Source organism: Aquarana catesbeiana, linkage group LG05 (assembly GCF_042186555.1).
Source record: "Aquarana catesbeiana isolate 2022-GZ linkage group LG05, ASM4218655v1, whole genome shotgun sequence".
NCBI classification, from domain to species: Eukaryota; Metazoa; Chordata; class Amphibia; order Anura; family Ranidae; genus Aquarana; species Aquarana catesbeiana.
In genome coordinates this window covers 330,990,995-331,013,947 of record NC_133328.1, presented here as the reverse complement: position 1 = coordinate 331,013,947, position 22,953 = coordinate 330,990,995, and the positions used below count along the sequence as shown (strand labels likewise).

The 22,953-nt window shown below is 41.2% G+C and overlaps 1 protein-coding gene across 12 annotated transcripts in view; it reads left to right on the top strand.

Moving 5' to 3' along the window:
* Positions 1–22,953, top strand: part of CDH12 (cadherin 12) — a 1,995,427-nt gene that overhangs the window by 1,782,206 nt on the left and 190,268 nt on the right. For all 12 annotated transcript variants that reach the window (XM_073630873.1, XM_073630871.1, XM_073630869.1 and 9 more), the window contains one exon: positions 13,147–13,266. In XM_073630873.1, coding sequence (XP_073486974.1) covers positions 13,147–13,266 — 120 coding nt within the window. The remainder of the gene's footprint in view (positions 1–13,146; positions 13,267–22,953) is intronic.

The following is a 22,953-nucleotide window of genomic DNA, read 5'->3' as shown; positions in this document are numbered from 1 at the left end:
AAGAGAAAAAAAGGAACTTAATTTTCAAGGACACAATTATCAAATTTTTGCTGACCTATCCCAACTTACTATTACTAAAAGACGATCCATGAAACCCCAACTAATGGAACTGCAACGCCACAACATTATGTATCAATGGGGCTTCCCCTTTTCAGTCAGATTTAACTACCAAGGTACAATTTACAGAAGCAGATCAGCAGATGAACTACAACAAACCCTTTTAAAATTAAATCTGACAGAACCCACAAGCAGCAACACTCCCACACGCAGAAGAATGGCATCATCTTCACCTTCAGGCAGCACCCAGAAAATTTCAGAACAAAATGGGAATCATCATTCTCACAAAAGAGGCCGTTATGCCACATCATCCATGGACCAAGAAGATTCAATGGACTGACATCCTAATTCCTGATATCTCTTCATTTATTATACTAAGAGATGGTTCTCTATAAAAAACCTATATTTATAACTGAATGTAACTGCATTCTGATAGTCACACACTGTGTGGGATCATGTTACATTCCAGTTATATTTCTTATTACTTCTGATTCATATAGCCTTAGAATATATAAGTGAAATAAGGAAATTCTTGTTCAGTTATATATTATCAGGTAATAACAATAGATTTATTACTTTTTAGGACAAATATGTTCAATAATCCAGAAGTAATGGAAGCTTTTTCTTTCTTTTCTTAAAACAAATATATTATTACCTAACTAGTTCCTAGAATTATGTTTTTGTTTATTCTAATCTGAAGCAATACAACCTCAATTTTATGAGTTAACATATCTAAACAGTTGCATATGAATAAAATATGTAATTGTTTACTCTAAAAGGGTTAAAATCCCAAAATAATTCAAACTATCTTCATCAATACCAAAGTTATTAACAGTACCTTTCTAACTGAATTATTTAGCCTAGGGCAAGACTAACCATATACAACCACCCTGGAATAAATAATTTCAACAAAAACTATATTCTGCACTCCAATTAATGAAACATCATTTTGATGTCTTTTGACATAGCACTTCTCTCCTGCAAGCGGAAGATCCGTGTACCCCCATTAGCCCTCCTCATTCTCCCAACCATATTATGTGGGAGTGTGACGAAGGCACTTATTCCCCTGAGAGAGATATTTATTCTCTTTCACGGGTAAATTGTGATTACTTGCAAAAAATAATTTATACAATGTATCATCTAATCTCATATGTTTTTTGTTTACTCTTTACTCCAGAATTCACTGGTTTCTTTTCTATCTATTCATCTCTTCAGTCCACACAGGTTGATCTGCGCAGTCAGCTCTGCATAACAAAAAGTAAGTCAAAACTATTTGATCTATTGCCATGGCACCACTGAATATACTTTCCCTGAATGTTCAGGGAATAAATGTCCCTCAAAAAAGGACCAAAGCCTTCCGTACTTTCCATAACAAGAAGGCTCACATAGTATGCCTCCAAGAAACACACTTCACCAAAGATTCTACTCCAAAATATATTTCTCCTTTTTATCAACAAATTTACACGGCTTCTGCCTGTACCAAGCAAAGGGGAACTCTAATTGCATTTCACCGATCCACACCATTCACCTTATCATCAGAAATTAAAGACCCAGAAGGTAGATACCTGATACTCATGGGTTATATAATGGATACAGCAATCACGGTGATTTCCTACTACGCTCCTAACAAACAACCTACACCATTCCTCTCACATATATTACAAGTGATTAATACACACAAAATAGGAACAGTGATAATGTGTGGGGATTCGAACCAGGTCCTCCTCCCATTTCTAGATAAATCACCTTTTACACCATCCAAAATAACCTCTAGATTACCTTTTTCTCAACTTCTTTCCAAATACAATCTGGTAGATTCGTGGAGAGAAAGTAACCCAATGAAAAAGAAATTCACTTATTTCTCGCACCCCCATCAAACCTTCACCAGAATAGATCATATTTTTCTAACAATAGGAATGATACCAGAAATTATTGCATCAGATATAATTCCGATTCCGTGGTCTGACCATAATGCAGTATACACTACTATAGCCTCAGCCATACCAAAAGCGCATGACCCAACGTGGTACTTACCGGACATAATGCTCAAACACCCACTACATCAGATGGCCATTGAACAAGCTTTAAAGGAATACATATCAATTAATAATACAACAGACATCTCCCCAATAACACTGTGGGAAGCTCATAAGCCTGTCTTGCGTGGTACAATACAAAGACAAATGGCACTATTTAAACGGGAACGCAAAAATCTAGCAAAAAAACTAGAACTCAATTTTAATGCAGCCTACATATCATTTCAAGATAATCCATCTCAGAGTACAAAATCTCATCTGGAAAAATCTAGATTGGAATACGATCTATTTCTCACTGAGTCAGTTGATAAATCCCTCAAACGCTCCAAACACAATTTCTACATGAATACAAACAAACCAGGTACATATTTGGCTCGGGCATTAAATTCAACTAAGAAATCTTTCAAACCAATACGTTTGAAATTATCAAAAAATGTTTACACTTGTAATCCAGTTAAAATAGTCCATAAATTTCACTCACATCTCGCAACTTTATACAAGACAAACAATGAATTTAATCCTACAGAGGCTGAATCGTTCTTCTCAAAAATAACCTTACCTGAGTTATCTCAGAATCAAAAAAGCAGTTTGGATGAGCCTATAACTATAGATGAAGTTGCTAACGCCATAAAAGACCTAAAACTTAACAAAAGACCAGGCCCAGACGGCTACTCGGCTTTATACTATAAAACATTCTCAGAAATACTCTCTCCCATTCTCACTGAAACTTTTAACAAACTTCTAGATGGACATTCTTTTCGGCAAGAAACACTAATGGCAATTGTTTGTATGATCCCAAAACCCCTTTCTGATGATACTTCCTGTGTGAATTATCTCTCTGTTAAACCTCGATATTAAATTATTAGCAAAAATAATAGCAAAATGCCTCAATAGCATTATAGGAAAATTAATACATAGAGATCAAGTAGGCTTCATGCCAAATAGACAGGCAGGCGATAATATACGCAGGGCAGTGTTATTGGCACATATTGCTAAAAAACGGAAAATCCCTTTATGTTTTCTATCTCTCGATATTAAGAGGGCATTTGACACAGTATCCTGGCAATATATGCAATATTCATTACAAAAATGGGGTTTTGGACCCCACTTTTTAACATGGATCAAAGCATTATATAATAAACCCAAAGCCTATATAAAATATGCTGGATACAAATCTGAAGCCTTTAATATCGAAAGAGGTACCTGACAGGGTTGCCCATTATCTCCCTTATTATTTGCCCTTATACTCGAACCCATGGCCCAATACATCAGAACTAGGGATGAGCCGAACACCCCCCTGTTCGGTTCGCACCAGAACATGCGAACAGGAAAAAAGTTCGTTCGAACATGCGAACACATTTAAAGTCTATGGGACACGAACATGAATAATCAAAAGTGCTAATTTTCAAGGCTTATATGCAAGTTATTGTCATAAAAAGTGTTTGGGGACCTGGGTCCTGCCCCAGGGGACATGGATCAATGCAAAAAAAAGTTTTAAAAACGGCCGTTTTTTCAGGAGCAGTGATTTTAATAATGCTTAAAGTCAAACAATAAAAGTGTAATATCCCTTTAAATTTCGTACCTGGGGGGTGTCTATAGTGTGCCTGTAAAGGGGCGCATGTTTCCTGTGTTTAGAACAGTCTGACAGCAAAATGACATTTTGAAGGAAAAAACTCATTTAAAACTACCCGCGGCTATTGCATTGCCGACAATACACATAGAAGTTCATTGATAAAAACGGCATGGGAATTCCCCAAAGGGGAACCCCGAACCAAAATTAAAAAAAAAAAATGACGTGGGGGTCCCCCTAAATTCCATACCAGGCCCTTCAGGTCTGGTATGGATATTAAGGGGAACCCCGGCCAAAATTTAAAAAAAAAAATGACGTGGGGTTCCCCCTAAATTCCATACCAGACCCTTCAGGTCTGGTATGGATTTTAAGGGGAACCCCGCGCCAAAAAAAAAAAAAAAAACGGCGTGGGGTCCCCCCAAAAATCCATACCAGACCCTTATCCGAGCACGCAACCTGGCAGGCCGCAGGAAAAGAGGGGGGGACAAGAGTGCGGCCCCCCCTCCCTCCTGAACCGTACCAGGCCACATGCCCTCAACATTGGGAGGGTGCTTTGGGGTAGCCCCCCAAAACACCTTGTCCCCATGTTGATGAGGACAAGGGCCTCATCCCCACAACCCTGGCCGGTGGTTGTGGGGGTCTGCGGGCGGGGGGCTTATCGGAATCTGGAAGCCCCCTTTAACAAGGTGACCCCCAGATCCCGGCCCCCCCCCTGTGTGAAATGGTAAGGGGGTACATAAGTACCCCTACCATTTCACGAAAAAAGTGTCAAAAATGTTAAAAATGACAAGAGACAGTTTTTGACAATTCCTTTATTTAAATGCTTCTTCTTTCTTCTATCTTCCTTCATCTTCTGGTTCTTCTGGCTCTTCTGGTTCTTCTGGTTCTTCCTCCGGCGTTCTCGTCCAGCATCTCCTCCGCGGCGTCTTCTGTCTTCTTCTCCTCGGGCCGCTCCGCACCCATGGCATGGGGGGGAGGCTCCCGCTCTTCTCTTCTTCTCTTCTTCTTTTCTTCTTTTCTTCTTTTCTTCTCTTCTTCTCTTCTTCTTCATTTTCTTCTCCGGGCCGCTCCGCAATCCATGCTGGCATGGAGGGAGGCTCCCGCTGTGTGACGGCGCTCCTCGTCTGACAGTTCTTAAATAACGGGGGGGGCGGGGCCACCCGGTGACCCCGCCCCCCTCTGACGCACGGTGACTTGACGGGACTTCCCTGTGACGTCACGGGGAATGCCACAGGGAAGCCCCGTCAAGTCACCGTGCGTCAGAGGGGGGCGGGGTCACCGGGTGGCCTCGCCCCCCCGTTATTTAAGAACTGTCAGACGAGGAGCGCCGTCACACAGCGGGAGCCTCCCTCCATGCCAGCATGGATTGCGGAGCGGCCCGGAGAAGAAAATGAAGAAGAAGAGAAGAAGAGAAGAAAAGAAGAAAAGAAGAAGAGAAGAGCGGGAGCCTCCCCCCCATGCCATGGGTGCGGAGCGGCCCGAGGAGAAGAAGACCGAAGATGCCGCGGAGGAGATGCTGGACGAGAACGCCGGAGGAAGAACCAGAAGAGCCAGAAGAACCAGAAGATGAAGGAAGATAGAAGAAAGAAGAAGCATTTAAATAAAGGAATTGTCAAAAACTGTCTCTTGTCATTTTTAACATTTTTGACACTTTTTTCGTGAAATGGTAGGGGTACTTATGTACCCCCTTACCATTTCACACAGGGGGGGGGCCGGGATCTGGGGGTCACCTTGTTAAAGGGGGCTTCCAGATTCCGATAAGCCCCCCGCCCGCAGACCCCCACAACCACCGGCCAGGGTTGTGGGGATGAGGCCCTTGTCCTCATCAACATGGGGACAAGGTGTTTTGGGGGGCTACCCCAAAGCACCCTCCCAATGTTGAGGGCATGTGGCCTGGTACGGTTCAGGAGGGAGGGGGGGCCGCACTCTTGTCCCCCCCTCTTTTCCTGCGGCCTGCCAGGTTGCGTGCTCGGATAAGGGTCTGGTATGGATTTTTGGGGGGACCCCACGCCGTTTTTTTTTTGGCGCGGGGTTCCCCTTAAAATCCATACCAGACCTGAAGGGTCTGGTATGGAATTTAGGGGGAACCCCACGTCATTTTTTTTTTTAAATTTTGGTCGGGGTTCCCCTTAATATCCATACCAGACCTGAAGGGCCTGGTATGGAATTTAGGGGGACCCCCACGTCATTTTTTTTTTTTAATTTTGGTTCGGGGTTCCCCTTTGGGGAATTCCCATGCCGTTTTTATCAATGAACTTCTATGTGTATTGTCGGCAATGCAATAGCCGTGGGTAGTTTTAAATGAGTTTTTTCCTTCAAAATGTCATTTTGCTGTCAGACTGTTCTAAACACAGGAAACATGCGCCCCTTTACAGGCACACTATAGACACCCCCCAGGTACGAAATTTAAAGGGATATTACACTTTTATTGATTGACTTTAAGTATTATTAAAATCACTGCTCCTGAAAAAACGGCCGTTTTTAAAACTTTTTTTTGCATTGATCCATGTCCCCTGGGGCAGGACCCAGGTCCCCAAACACTTTTTATGACAATAACTTGCATATTAGCCTTTAAAATTAGCACTTTTGATTTCTCCCATAGACTTTTAAAGGGTGTTCCGCGGCATTCGAATTTGCCGCGAACACCCCAAATTGTTCGCTGTTCGGTGAACTTGCGAACAGCCAATGTTCGAGTCGAACATGAGTTCAACTCGAACTCGAAGCTCATCCCTAATCAGAACAAACCAAACTATAACTGGCATTGAAGTAGGAGGTATTACACACAAATTATGTATATTTGCAGACGATATATTACTTTTTCTATCATCACCACAGGTCTCTGGTCCTAACTTAATACCAGCTCTTGATGGATTTGCAGCCCTATCCGGCCTTATGATTAATCCTAAGAAATGCCTAGTGCTTAATATTTCACTCACAAACATGGAATTGATCCCGGCTAGGGCTGCACTCCCATTCACATGGGCAGAAAAATCAATCCCATATCTTGGAATTCATTTAACAGCATCTCATTCTGACTTATTCTCAACCAATTATCCTTCTGTATTAAGACAGATCACAAATCTAATAAAACAATGGTCGCAACTTCCTTTATCCTGGATAGGGAAGATTAATGCAATCAAAATGACTATTCTACCCAAATTGCTTTATCTATTCAGAGTCCTCCCTATTCCAATTCCTTCCTATTTTTTGAGAATAGTACAAAAAAGAGCAACTTCGTTTATATGGGGCTCTTCTAAACCACGTATACCTATACACACACTACATCTTCCCAAAAATAAAGGAGGCCTGGGATACCCTAATTTTACTAACTACTACAGAGCAGCACATTTGGCCAGTCTGTCCAAATACCATACAAAACAGGAAATCCCATTATGGGTATTTATAGAGGCTTCAGAAAATGACCCTCTATTAATATCAAATTTATTATGGCTTGATCCTAAAGACCGCTTTAAAATTCATAATCCCATAACTAAACACTTCTTATCTCTCTGGGATAAACTAAAAACCAAATATCAGTTACAATCTCCACACAATCCTCTCCTTTCTTTTATCAGAAATCCGGCCTTTTATCCGGCATGGATCTACCCAAATTCTTTTAAAGCTTGGACAACATCAGGCATTCAGACACTAAATGACTTCATAGCATCTAAATCATTCCTTTCATTCCCATCGCTTAGAGAAAAATATGATCTACCAAACTCTGAGATATTTAGATATCTCCAAATCAAAAATTTCTATACACCATTCCTAAAGGGGGATACACCATTATCCCAATTATCCATTTTTGAATCAATCTGTACAAAAGATCCATTTGCTAAAGGTACAATTTCATCACTTTATAATCAATTATATGGAGTAGCAAATCTTAATAGACCCTCTTACGTTCAGAGGTGGGAGGAGGACCTGGGACGAACTTTAGAAGACACGGACTGGTCTAACATATGGCTCACATCTAAGTCATCTTCACCCAACATCTTAGCACTGGAGACAAATTATAAAGTCCTAACTCGCTGGTACCTTGTACCCGCTAGAGTGGCAAAATATTCACCTAATACCTCAGCTCTTTGTTTTCGAGGATGCCCAGAAATAGGCACATATTTACACATATGGTGGACGTGCCCAGTAATCCAAACCTTCTGGAAGGAAGTCTTCATGATTGCATCTAAAATATTTTAAAAAATAATACAACCAGATCCATATTTAACTTTACTTAATCTAAAACCGGAATGGTTAACACTCTCTCAATTCAAACTTATGATCCAACTAATAACGGCTGCAAAACAAACAGTGGCCAAGGCATGGAAATCTCCTACATTGGTACTAGCAGAAACAATTCACAGAATGAATAATACAATGTCCCATGCTAAGATGGTAGCCATCGATCAAAATCAAATTCCAAAATTTGAAAAACTTTGGCATCCTTGGATAAAACAACAGTTCCTGTCAAACTTCAATGACTCTGTCCTGTTGCCATGGTAACAGATTAAATGACTTACAGAGACACCCATTCTAAGGCTTCAAAGAGAACTAAAAAGAATAATAAACTGACGAGCGGGACAACCTTGTGGACCATACCTCTACCTTTCAACCCTTTTTCTTCTTTCTCTTTCCTTTTCTCCACCTTACGATTAAAGCTCATTATCAGAATTTATTTGACCTATATATGCTCTACCTGTAAACAATATATATAGTAGGTATAAATCATTTAAATACCTACAAAAGTAACTAAGGAAATGATATATATCTTTAATTTAGGTTTACGTGAACCCAATGTTTAATATTTGAAATTTCATGATATTTACCTATATAAACCCTACTGTAAAACAATGAGCTTACTTTATAGATCCTTGTAAACTTACTTTATGTATCTTTATAACATTGTATACTCAATAAACTTCTTTTGACAAGAAAATTAAACTAACACCCTATGCCCTTCCTACCCTCCAGTTCCCCCTGTACTTACCTCCGTGGACGATTAGCCATCACTGTAGTGGTCTGGGGATTTGAAATCTATGTTATTTTCCCTCCTCTTTCTGCAGGGCTTCTGGGATGGATCGGAGTGATTCTGATTGCTCAGAACCAGCCCAGAGCAACACTCTGACCAGTCCCAGAAACTGTGCAGCAAGAAGAGGGAGAAGAGCAGGGATTTCAAATCCCTGAACCAATACACCATCTGTGTGGGCACTGATAGCCCATCACCCATGGAGCTGTAAGTATACTGGGGACCGATGGGGTGGGGAGGGTGTAGGGTGTTAGTTCACCTTTTACTTTTTTTCTGAAAAGGCACTAAATAACCCATTTAGGGTATTATTTGACAGAGATCTTTGCCCCACTCCAGCAATCTTACTTCATGCACCAGGCCATTTTGCCTACATGTCTTGCTGATCCTTACTGTTATGCTGCCATTTCTTTGGAAAAATATCCCCTGTGATGTAAATTCCTAGCCTATGTGTGACTAGTAGTATGTCATTCAGTGTCTTTTAATCAGCATTATATACTCTTAGTTGGAAATAAATGACTTGACATATTTGAAGTTGTAAAGTAACTTATCATTTTGGTGGCTTTTTTTTTTCCAGTGAATTTTCAAGCGGTCTGTCATTAAAAAAACCCTGTTCTTAAAGCATTTCTTCAACAATGTTCTACAATGTACCCCGGTACCAATTCAGATGGGGGTGGGATCTGGGGGTCCCTTTGTTAAAGGGGGCTTCCAGATTCCGATAAGCCCCCCACCCGCATACCCCCACAACCACCGGGCAAGGGTTGTGGGGATGAAGCCCTAGTCCCCATCAACATGGGGATGAGGTGCTTTGGGGTCATCCTCCCCATGCTGAGGGCATGTGGCCTGGTACAGTTCAGGGGGGGTGCTCTCTCATTGCCCCTCTTTTCATGCAGCCTGCCAGGTTGCATGCTAGGATAAGGGTCTGATATGGATTTTGGGGGGACCCCTACCCCATTTTTTTTTAATTTTGGCGCAGGGTTCCCCTTAAAATTCATACCAGACCTTCAGGTATGGATTTTGGGGGGACCCCCACGCATTTTTTTTTTAATTTTTGGTTCAAGATTCCCCTTTATATTCATACCAGACCCAAAGGGCCTGGTAATGGACTGGGGGGGGACCCATGCTCTATACTGCTGAGACCTGACAATTTATTACAGCCGCAATCAGTTTTAGATGACAAATTTTTCCTTTAGAAATGTCATTTTGCTGTGGTACTGTTCTAAACATGGGAAAAATCTCCACTTTACAAGCTTACTATAGATACCCCCCAGGCATGATATTTAAAGGAATATTTAATTTTATTGTTTCACTTTAAGCATTAAAAAAATCACTGCTCCCGAAAAAATGTCCGTTTTAAAAAAAAAAAATTGCATTTATACATGTCTCCTGGGGCAGGACCCAGGTCCTCAAACACTTTTTATGACAATAACTTACATATAAGCCTTTAAAATGAGCACTTTTGATTTTTCATGTTAGTGTCCCATAAACTTTAACGGTGTTCCGGCGGCTTTTGAATTTGCCCTGAACCTCGCATATTGTTCGGTGTTCGCCGAACATCCGAGCAACTAAAGTTGGGCCCGAACTTATGCTCGGGCCGAACCATTCACCCATCCCTATTTACAACCACTTTAAATGCAAAATATTTGCGAGAAAATCCTTTTCTGTGCACCCCTTTTTACTTTTTTTGCTACTAATGACTTGAATTCCCTGACTTAAGGGCTCATTACACAAATTTGCCATCTACCTATCTAAAGAGAGCTCAGCAGCTTATAAGGAAAATGATGTTACTATAATGGAAATTAAAAACTAGATGAAAGATAGTTAGAAACCAAATTGGTGCACAGAGAAGTGTTTTCTAGCAGATATAATTCTAGGCAGACCTTTTATTTTTAAAAATAAAAATCACTTAGGGGAATTACGTTTTTTTGTTTACTTAACCACTTCAGCCTGGAAGGATTTACCGCCTTAATGAGCAGGCCATTTTTTGCGATACAGCACTGCTTTGATTTAACTGACAATTGTGCGGACATGCAACATTGTACCCAAACAAAATTGATGTCCTTTTTTTCCCACAAATGTAGCTTTCTTTTGATGGCTTTTGATCACCTCTGAAGTTTTTTTTTTTTTTGCGCTATAAACAAAAAAAAGACTGACAATTTTGAAAAAAAACAAAACATATTTTTTACTTTCTGCTATAATACATATCCAAAAAAAAAAAAAAAATGACTTTATTCATCAGTTTAGGCTAATATGTATTTTGCTACATATTTTTGGTAAAAAAAAATCGCAATAAGTGTATATTGATTGGTTTGCGCAAAAATGATAGCATCTACAAAATAGGGGAAAGATTTAAGAACTTTTTATTTTTTTTATTGATTTTATTAATAATGGCCGTGATCAACAATTTTTAGCGTGACTGTGACATTGCAACGGACTAATCTGTCCCTAAGTGACACTTTTTGGTGACCAGTAACACCAATACAGTGATCAGTGCTATTAAAATGCACTGATGACTGTATAAATGGCACTAGTAGGGAAGGGGTTAACACTAGGGTGATCAAAGGGTTAAGTGTTCCCTAGGGAGGTGCTTTCTAACTGTCAGGGGTATGGGCTCACTGAGAGTAGAGAGAGATCGATGTTCCTGATCACTAGGAACAGCTGATCTCTCTCTCCTCCCCTGTCAGATCGAGGATCTGCCTTGTTTACATCCCCGTTCTGCCTCTCATCAAGTCCGCCGGACCCACGGGTGAGCTCTCGCGGCATGTGGTGGGCACATGCCCACTGCATCTAATGCATGGACCGACGTACAGGTACGTTGGTTTGTGTAGCCAGGCCGGAAACGGCATGCGCAGAGGAGTGACTTCATTGTGCCCCTGGCCACTCATGTAGCCGGAGGCCACGAACCCGGAAGGAAGACCGGGTGAAGATGTAAGCCGTTCTCAGGTAAGTCTCTCATAATGTGCTAGTATGGGATGCATACTAGCACATGACATTGACTTGCAGAATGTTTTTTTTTAACCTCCGGCGGATTACAACCGCTTTAATGATAACATTTGTTTAAAGAAAACTATATATTAAAAGTAGGGAAAAAAAAGAATGTTTTATTACTTAAAAAAGACCTTAGTTTTTTCTAATTATCCAGATTGGAGGTTAAATAGGACTAGTAACTCCTTCGTCACCCCCATGATAGCACTGAAGCTTAGTGATTGGCCACTCAGGCATCCATCACCACATCATGGAGGAATATGCTCCCCATAGCTTGGGCTATTAAGTATTCCTCCTAAAGCCAGGGATCCAAACAAAGTGGGCATTAAAGTGAGTCTGTTGCTTAGCTCTGCATATAAAAAATCACTAGTTAACATTTAAAAATAGAAAAAAGGCTTTGAAAGAACACAGCATTGATAATTGTAGCTTGTATACAATTGTAATTTTTTTCTAGAAATAAAAGCAAAACAGCTGAAATGTGGAATGCTACATTTCTTTTTATTTTTACAAACATGAACATCATTTAAATAACTGAAACTTAAAGCAGAGTTCCACCCACATTTTGGACTTTTCGCCCCTGCCTTTGTGACTACTGCTCGATTTATCATTGGCCACTTTGAGTGTTGTGAAGTGATGAGAAGTTGTGAAGATGTGAAGTTTACAAAAAATGTGTGCTGTCACTTAAAAAGTGGTGGTGGCAAACCTCAAGTTTGTGGGGGCTTCATCTCAATATCCTGTCCCCCAAAAGGGTCTTGAGGTGTGATGAGAGATCTGAGGGGTGGGACTTATTGGTTTCTGGAAGCCCTCTTTAGAATGAAAGGGCCCCCAAATATCTTCTCCCATGTGGATGAGTAAGGGGTACCCCTTGTTACTCATTCACCAAACTTTAAATAGTAAATAAAACTCCCACACCATGAAAAAAACAAACAAAAAATCAACTTCTTTTATTTTACCTTATATCGCCAGGCAATGCTCTGTTCTATTCTGCGCCGTAGCGAGGTACATAATTTCTGCCTGGCGGCTACACATTGGCTCTTGGGATATCATCCCAGTAGCCAATGGGCATCCTTCACTTTCAGCATTGCGGTAATCGTGTAATCAAGAGCTCCGTATCCCAGAAGAAGCAACAAGATGTGCCCACACTCAAGATGGGAGCAGCCTCACAGAGAAAACCAAAGTACGTTTTTTTACCAGAAAGAGACTACTAAAACATACATTTACTACTCATACTGATTCATATATTTGTAGGTGCAACCATCACATCAAAAATAAAAAACAAGCAGCTGGAACTCCGCTTTAACATATTTTAATTGGTTTTGTTTTTTTTAATCCCATAGACCTTGGGCTAAAATGTACACTGTTAGCCATACTTTTTATGCTATGTTAAAGTAAAAAAATACAATGTTTTGGAATTTTTCAACGCAAAATATATATTTTCATATAGATTTAATAGTTTGGTTTTTTTTTGTTAATTCTAGGTGCCTATGTACTTCAGGTGAAAGCAACTGATGCTGATGATCCTACATATGGAAGCAGCGCAAGAGTGGTTTATAGCATTCTTCAGGGACAACCTTATTTTTCTATTGATCCTAAGACGGGTATGATAATAACATAATAACAAAAATATGTTTTATTGTTTACATTCTTTTGTTAAACACTTGAATAGGTGGCTACTGTGTTTTCTGTATATCAATAATATAGAAGTAGTGTTTTTAAACCAGATGATGCTAAAGGTTATATACGTGACTTTTTCTCTGAATTCTTGTGTACCTTTAGAAATAAGTTGTCCCAAGTATTTGGGTTGGGCTTGAAAATTAGTTCATCCAGAACCCAGCTTGTTCACATTTACTTGAACAAACTGGCTACATTTGGCCAGTTTGTCTGTCTGAAACCCCAGCTGATATCCTGGGTGATGTCATTGACTATGTATAGTAAATGAGGTCACTTAGCATCTCTGGACAGTTTGTTGACATACAGCCGCCTGCTGTGTTCTTTTATTTATGAGGCGAGTAGCAGCAGGGTTACATCATTGGGTGCAGTGGGTCATCATATCATTGTCTTGGATCCAAAACACTAGACAGTATGATTACCTTTGGATTTACAGGGTACATTGGAAACATTTTTTTCTATAATAAAAGAGGTTGATTTTTTTCGTCTTTTTCATGGTGTGGGTGTTTTATTTACTATTTAAAGTTTGGTGAATGAGTAACAAGCGGTACCCCTTACTCATCCACATGGGAGAAGATATTTGGGGGCCCTTTCATTATAAAGAGGGCTTCCAGAATCCAATAAGTCCCATCCCTCAAATTTCTCATCACACTTCAAGACCCTTTTGGGTGACAGGATATTGAGATGAGGCCCTGGTCCGCATAAACATGAGGTTTGTCACCACCACTTTTTAATTGACAGCACACATTTTTTGTAAACTTCAAATCTTCACAACTTCTCATCACTTCACAACACTCAAGAGTCGGATCACAGCAGCAGTTTTACTGAGCACTCAAGCCCTTTTGGATCATGTTGCCAGTGCCCCCTTTGATCACAATAGTGTTATGGCCCCAAATGACATGGAATGTAGAGGAACTACAGTACATTACCTTTTATAAAAATGCTTTATTTAAAGGGTAACTCCATGTTTGTGGGAAACAAATAGAAAAAAAAATGTATAGTATATACTGTTGTGACACAAGCCATATTGTAATTGAATGATATTAAAATGTACCTGTCCTTTTCAATCTGCAGTGCTGTAATTTGCTGTGATGGCAACCTGGAGGCATTTTGTACAGAGATGGTGTACAGAATGCCCTCCAGAAATGTAATTTCCTGCTTATGTGATTAACTAGAACTCTGCACTAAGGTACAAGTCAGATTTCAGGCATCTCCTGCAATAAAAATGTTTGCTGAGATACTCCCAAATGGAAATCTTGTCTAAAGCGATGCAGACCCTTCCCCTTTCCTCATTAGAATCATGCAAGTGCAGCAGCTTATTGATAATTATAAAATTACTCCAATTCAGATTAATTTTGCACATGGACACAGACAAACAGCTATGTCTTCAGAAAAACAAAAGATAGAAATCTACAACAAAGTTTGTTAAAGTCCTTGCAATGTACATAGATCACCCAAAGGGGAGTGTTTTTTCCCAACAAAAGCTACTCAGGCCCTGCCCAAATAGTTTTGTCACACTGCATGTGACAAAACTATCAGAGTCCCCTAAAGGTGTCCAGTGTGATGAAACTAGTCTATATCAGTTGCTGTATTCTGGCAATTATAGAGTGTTGTTGAACATTGTATTTTTATTTTGTCACACTAAGTGTTGAGTTCATTTCTTTTTAAACATTATATCTTTATTGATTTTCCAGAGAAGAACAATGAAGTATAAGAAAATCATACAAACACATCTGTAGTCAGCAAGATAACTAACCGTAACTGCTAATAGACAAGGGAAGACATAAACAGGTGAGGGCGTATAAAGGAAAGGATAGGTATTGTGTCACCTCAAGTACAATAAGGCAGAACAAGGGTTATATTTTAAAGATACCAGAAAGTAAGTCATGCTAAAACTTACATCTATCAGGGCTTAAGTATAAAAAATGATATAGCATCAAGAGTAATGGGTCAAGGATGATGAATGGTGTGTATGTCCCCCTTTTTGGGATAGCTCCTCTTTTCACATCAAACAGGGTTTGAATGGGCTGTTTAACCATTTCATATTATGTGTAACAATTTTAAGTGCCATTTTTGGAAGTATATGAGTGCTGTGATATGCCCATAAAGAGACCATATTCAATTCATCCACTTATGATTAGTTTTGAGAGAAAGTGTATATAGAGGGTGACACAAGGTCGAACAGAACATATTGCAAGAATCCAAATTACAAAAGATTGAGTATAACAGTAATTAACAACATAGTATACATAGCACACTAGTAAACAGGGGTGTGGAGTAACATATAATGGCTGTCCATTCAGGAGATAACATTGATAAGGATTAGAGAAAGTAGATACCTGGTGTTTCGTAGATATGCTTACAAGGTTTTGCCCACCGAAGACCATGACTTATCAATTTTTGAAGAGGCTGGGCGTTAGGGAGGGGAAAATGGGCATAACCAAATTTTGGAGCAGTTTATAGCCCTCCTTGGGGGTGTGCAAAGGCACCATTTTATTTTGATAAGTTACCTGCAGTTTTGTAGGGTAACCCCATTGGTAAGGGAGGTTGTGATCCCTGAGAGATTTGGTAAATGCAGAGAAATCTTTCAACGTTTGCGCAGTAGCTGCAGAGATATCTGTGAACAAAGAGACCTTTGAATAGGGATCAGGAAGGGTAAATGCAGTTCTGGCAGCTTTCATGAACTGATATTTAAAGTGAATGTAAATCCTCACATATACCCAGTGAAGAGAACAGCCTCAGATGATACACAGAGATTAAGCAAATCTCACTATGTAAGTTTTACTTGTATATGTGCACATCGTATTTAGAAAGTGCACATCGTGTTATCATTTTCTCTTCCTGTTCCACCACTGGGTGTGGATTCTTGGCAGACACTGTTTGACAGCTGATTGGAGGAAAGGCACACACCCCCTCTCCACATAGGCAGAGGAAGGAAGAAATGTGCAGAGCTGTGCTATGAATAGACCAGCTGTCTGCTAATCTATTTCTATGCACCATCCTCAACACAAATTTCAGGCTGGTTTTATCTTGGTTGTCGGAGGGCTTGTCAGAAGATATCATGCTGATAACAGAAGAACCGAGCAGCAGAAAGACACAAGACTTAGGGCTTTGGAGAGAGATAAGTAAACACCACAGATAGATGTGCCCATGTCAATCTTCATGAATCATGTCTCTTGTTATAGATGCAGGCAAGTGCTTAGGTTTTGTAGATTCTATACACCCAATCTATTCAAATATCAGATTGGAAAAAGAGATGGGATAAGTTTGAGGAAGTTTGAGGTATGAAACCAGATCATTATTTTTGATTCAGGGATGCCTCAAACTTGTATGTTGTTTCTTCTGGAACAGTCTTCCAGGTCTGCAATTTTGGATTTTAGGTCCTGGAGCTCCTCCCTGTGGCCAGCGTGTGCATCAAATAATTAATGATAGGCTGTAGCAATCCTCCATGTGCCTTTCAATGTGATCAGTATAATCCTCCACATATCTATTCTGGCATGAGCATGTGTGATGGAGGAACAAAATTCTGCATGAATGTCTTTATGGAGGATCAGAAGCATAGATTTTAAAAAATGCCAAGACACTGGGTTACTAGAGGCAGGTATAGAGGCAAGAGATCCCAAATCATCAACCTCTAAACAGAATGTTGCAACATCATCCCCATGTGTTTCTTACTCACAGGTGCCTTGAGGGGAGAATGAGCAGGTGAGGCAGCTGCTCTCTTGTGTCTGAATGCGGTGTAAATAGAGAGGCTGGGCTGGTCTCTTGATGCTGTAGACTCCACCTACGAGTGTTGTGGAGAATCAGGCGGCATGAGAGGGAGCTGTGGATGTGCTGTGCTCTCGGTTTTGGCGCCATCTTGGGTCTCCATCTCTGGCCGGGAGAAGAATTCAGTCAGAGTGCGGGGAACAGGGGGCTTGAATTTCTTCTTGGACATGTCCCCGGGGATCCGGGTCATCGGCAGTGTGCAGCGGAAATGTACTGCGGTGATCCTCTCTGCTATACAGCTGCTGTTGTTCTTCCTTCAACATGAAGCAGGGGAGTCAAGGGCCATTTTGCGCTGCAGCAAAACCACGCCCCTAGGGCAGATTTTTTAATTATAGTTGTTTTTCTTTCCCCATTTGCACAGAACAAATGTACATGCAGTTTCACAGGATAAATAGCTCTACAATTTGTTTTACTGTTGCCACAAACTAATCTTCTGAATAGTTTTCACAATGAAAATGTGCCATTCTAAGAAACAATAACCGTTAAAGAATAGTATTACTGAATTATACATTATTGAATTTGAGCAGACAAGTAAAATACCTTTCAGCACCTTAAAGTGACACTGCTGCAAATACTTTGTAGGCTTGCAACCCTTTTTATCCATAAAAAAGGGCAATAAAACCCACCATATTTGATGCCCACACTGTCAAAGTCCACAGAAAAACCAACATTTCCTTAAGTGTCAGACACCTGTGTCCCCCACATCTCCCACCAGTTTATCCCCCTGTATTGCATTATTCAATTAAAGTAGAATAGTTGATTGGTAAACATAAATGTACCTTGTCTAATACTATTATTAAAATTAAACTTTATTCCTCTAAATCCTAAAATCTACATGAGATTGCAGGCCACACCCCTCCCATATGCTTTTCCCCAGGTACAATGCAATTAAATAAACACTCAGGATACCAAATTTGTGGCAAAAAAAATGGCCACGGCACTTTATTGGTTTTTCACATTAAATATCCTTTAATACTCTTTTATTATCAACCAAAAGACATCATGAATTCAAATAAACATCAGTTCTTACTGCTCAGTTTTTATAACTCGAGCAGCAGTACCACCTATTTTACATGTAACAGGGTAACCCAACCACATAATAGTGTTCGCGACTGGGGCGGGAGGGAGCTTTCCTCTTCTTGTCTTGACCACCGGGAAAGAGGGAGAACCCTATTCCCACAGTCCTTAAATAGCCTTTCCCAGTTTTCCAGAAAATTCCCTGGATTCTCATTGGTCCCCCAGCCAAAACTATCTCTGAATCCTTAAAGGGGCAGCACCCGTAATATCTGTAAAACTAAATGCTCCATTCCCTAAAATAAATGAATAAAATAATGGGAAGGGGTGGCCACAATCTCAAGAAAGTTGGCATTTGCTGTGCCCCCTTTATACATGAGATTGCAGGCCACACCCCTCCCAAACGCTTTTCTCCAGATACAATGCAATTAAATAAACACTCAGGATACCAAATTTTTGGTAAAAGAAATGGCTGCGGCATTTTATTGGTTTTTCACATTAAATATCCATTAATACTCTTTTATTGTCAACCAAAAGACATCATGAATTCAAATAAATATCAGTTCTTACTGCTCAGTTTTTAGAACTCGAGCAGAAGTACCACATATTTTGCATAGAAAAGAAACAGTACCTACAAGCTGGACTTGAAAAACAAGGTCAGCCCCACCCCACCGCTGTGGCCATCTTAATACAGTATTGAGATGGCCGCTGTACTGTAAGCCTAAGTTGAAAATATCCACGCCTACATCTGAAAGTTGGACCCCATCTCTCCTGTACAAACCTGGGATACCACCTTCCAGATCCACGTGCTGATAGGATTAGCCACCAATCGTGGGCATGAACTTTTCCAAAGCCCTGTTAATTCTTTTCCGCATCTTCTCCATGACCCTCCTCTGAGCTGAGGACAGCCATATGAGATGAGGGACCACTTCAGAAAACACAATCGCTGTACCTGGGGAAGTGACTGAAAAACGATGAAGATCCCTTTTTATCATAAACAATAAGTCCAGTGTTCTAACACTCCCTAAGTCATTACCCCCTGAATTAACCACTAAGATAGTAGGTGGAGCCAAATTTGATATAATCTACACAAATGAAAATAAAATTGATACCTTTGAAGGCCTCTTACACCTTTCCAATATAACTGAAAGGATTCTGGCTGCAGGGACAAGTTTATAGTGTATCTTCTCTGGGCTGCTCTCTTATGTGCCCAATATATAAACGAATGACCTAGAATCCATACTGTGTGCTGAAAACCTGAAGGAATTAAACAAAAAGATTAGGCCTGACATACAACTTAAAACACTTAGATTTCCACATCCCCATCTAAATAATGGCTGATTCTTGTAACCCTTTCCAGGCCACCTCTGAGGCTGCACCAATTCTAAAGGAATAGAGAGGAAAATTTTTAATTGCCCAAACCCATTCGCTCTAGGCATTTCCACGATACCCCATCAAACTGGTACTTGGTAAGTGGAGTTAAATTAGCGTGAACAAGGAAAAGTCCTTCCCATGAGGTTCTAACCCCAATGAACAGCCGAACTGTCTGTTACCGGGCAAACTAACCCATTTTCCTGAGCATGCAGCGAAACCCACCTATCTCTCCCATCTTGGTCTGTTTTAGATTTTTGTAGTAAAATATGCACCCCTGCTTGGTCAATCACCACTTGACTATGTAAAATTCCTGAAATACCTAGCTTATTACTAGCACCAATTCCAAGATTCGAAAAGCTCCAAAAAATGCGAGCACAAATACGGTTCTAAAAAGTGGCTGTTCATAAGGTGAAAAACAAACCACTCTTGTAACCATGCAAAGGCCGCTAAGGATGCCAAGGGAGAACGGCCTTCTGTCATCCACTACAAAGGTCATCCTCCTATAACCCCTGAGCGCCTGCTTTACAGAAAAGTATGATGAACACGGAGGCAGCCCCATTAACCTAAAGAATAAAGAGATGCCAGCTAACATTCTCATTAGGGATGAGCCGAACACCCCCCTGTTCGGTTCGCACCAGAACTTGCTAACAGGCAAAATATTTGTGCGAACAAGTCTATGGGACACGAACATGAATAATCAAAAGTGCTAATTTTAAAGGCTTATATGCAAAAAGTGTTTGGGGACCTGCCCCAGAGGACATGGATCAATGCAAAAAAAAGTTTTAAAAACGGACGTTTTTTCGGGAGCAGTCATTTTAATAATGCTTAAAGTGAAACAATAAAAGTGTAATATCCCTTTAAATTTCGTACCTAGGGGGTGTCTATAGTATGCCTGTAAAGGGGCGCATGTTTCCCGTGTTTAGAACAGTCTGACAGCAAAATGACATTTCAAAGGAAAAAAAGTCATTTAAAACTACTTGCGGCTATTAATGAATTGCCGGTCTGACAATACACATAAAAGTTCATTGATAAAAACGGCATGGGAATTCCGCACAGGGGAACCCCGAACCAAAATTTAAAAAAAAATTACGTGGGGGGTCCCCCTAAATTCCATACCAGGCCCTTCAGGTCTGGTATGGATATTAAGGGGAACCCCGGCCAAAATTTAAAAAAAAAAGGTGTGGGGTCCCCCTCAAAATCTATACCAGACCCTTCAGGTCTGGTGTGGATTTTAAGGGGAACCCCGCGCCAAAATAAAAAAAAAACGGCATGGGGTCCCCTCAAAAATCCATACCTCAGGAAAAGAGAGGGACGAGAGAGCGCCCCCCCCTCCTGAACCGTACCAGGCCACATGTCCTCAACATTGGGAGGGTGCATTGGGGTAGCCCCCCGAAACACCTTGTCCCCATGTTGATGGGGACAAGGGCCTCATCCCCACAACCCTTGTCCGGTGGTTGTGGGGTCTGTGGGTGGGGGGCTTATCGGAATCTGGAAGCCACCTTTAACAGGGGGACCCCCAGATCTCGACCCTCCCCCCTGTGTGAAATGGTAAGGGGGTACAAAAGTACCCCTACCATTTCACAAAAAACTGTCAAAAATGTTAAAGATTACAAGAGACAGTTTTTGACAATTCCTTTATTTAAATGCTTATTCTTTCTTCTATCTTCTTTCTTCTTTCTTCTATCTTCTACCTTCCTTTGGTTTCTTCCTCCATCTTCTTCTGGTTCTCCTGGTTCTTCTGGTTCTTCCTCCGGTGTTCTCATCCGGCATCTTCCTCCGCGGCGTCTTCTTATCTTCTTCTCCCATGATGGCATGGAGGGAGGCTGCCGCTGTGTGACACTTCTCTCTTCATCTTTTTCTCTTCATCTTTTTCTCTTCATCTTCTTCTCTTCATCTTCTTGTCTTCATCTACTTTTCGGGCCACTCCGCATCCATGATGGCATGGAGGGAGGCCCCCGCTGTGTGACGCTTCTACTCTTCTGAGGGTTCTTAAATAATGGGGGGGCCACCCGGTGACCCCGCCCCCCCCTGACGCACGGGGACTTCCCTGTGGCATGACTTCAGTAGGGGCGGGGTTACGTAACGGGTGACCCTGCCCCCCTCTGACGTCACGGGGAATGCCACAGGGAAGTCCCCATCAAGTCCCCATGCATCAGAGGGGCGGGGTCACAGAGTGGCCCCGCCCCCATTATTTAAGAACCATCAGAAGAGGAGAAGCGTCACACAGCGGGAGCCTCCCTCCATGCCATCATGGATTCGGAGCGGCCTGAAAAGAAGATGAAGACAAGAAGATGAAGAGAAGATGAAGAGAAAAAGATGAAGAGAGAAGCGTCACACAGCGGGAGCCTCCCTCCATGCCATCATGGATGCAGAGCGGCCCGAGGAGAAGAAGATAAGAAGACGCCACGGAGGAAGATGCCAGACGAGAACACCGGAGGAAGAACCAGAAGAAACAGAAGAAGGAGAAGATGGAGGAAGAAACCGAAGGAAGATAGAAGATAGAAGATAGAAGAAAGAAGAAGCATTTAAATAAAGGAATTGTCAAAAACTGTCTCTTGTCATTTTTAACATTTTTGACAGTTTTTTTGTGAAATGGTAGGGGTACTTTTGTACCCCCTTACCATTTACACAGGGGGGAGGGCCGGGATCTGAGGGTCCCCTTGTTAAAGGGGGCTTCCAGATTCTGCAGACCTCCACAACCACCGGGCAAGGGTTGTGGGGATGAGGCCCTTGTCCCCATCAACATGGGGACAAGGTGTTTTGGGGGGCTACCCCAAAGCACCCTCCCAATGTTTAGGGCATGTGGCCTGGTACGGTTCAGGGGGGGCGCTCTCTTGTCCCCCCCTTTTCCTGTGGCCTGCCAGGTTGCGTGCTCAGATAAGGGTCTGGTATAGATTTTGAGGGGGACCCCACACCATTTTTTTTTTTATTTTGGCCGGGGTTCCCCTTAAAATCCATACCAGACCTGAAGGGCCTGGTATGGAATTTAGAGGGACCCCCCACGTCATTTATAAAAAAAACTTGGTTCAGGGTTCCCCTGTGGGGAATTCCCCTGTCGTTTTTATCAATGAACTTTTATGTGTATTGTCGGACTGGCAATTCATTAATAGCCGCGAGTAGTTTTAAATGACTTTTTTTCCTTTGAAATGTCATTTTGCTGTCAGACTGTTCTAAACACGGGAAACATGCGCCCCTTTACAGGCATACTATAGACACCCCCTAGGAACAAAATTTAAAGGGATATTACACTTTTATTGTTTCACTTTAAGAGATTATTAAAATCACTGCTCCCGAAAAAACAGCCGTTTTTAAAACTTTTTTTGCATTGATCCATGCCCCCTGGGGCAGGACCCAGGTCCCCAAACACTTTTTATGACAATACCATGCATATAAGCGTTTAAAATTAGCACTTTTGATTTCTCCCATAGACTTTTAAAGGGTGTTCCGCGGCATTCGAATTT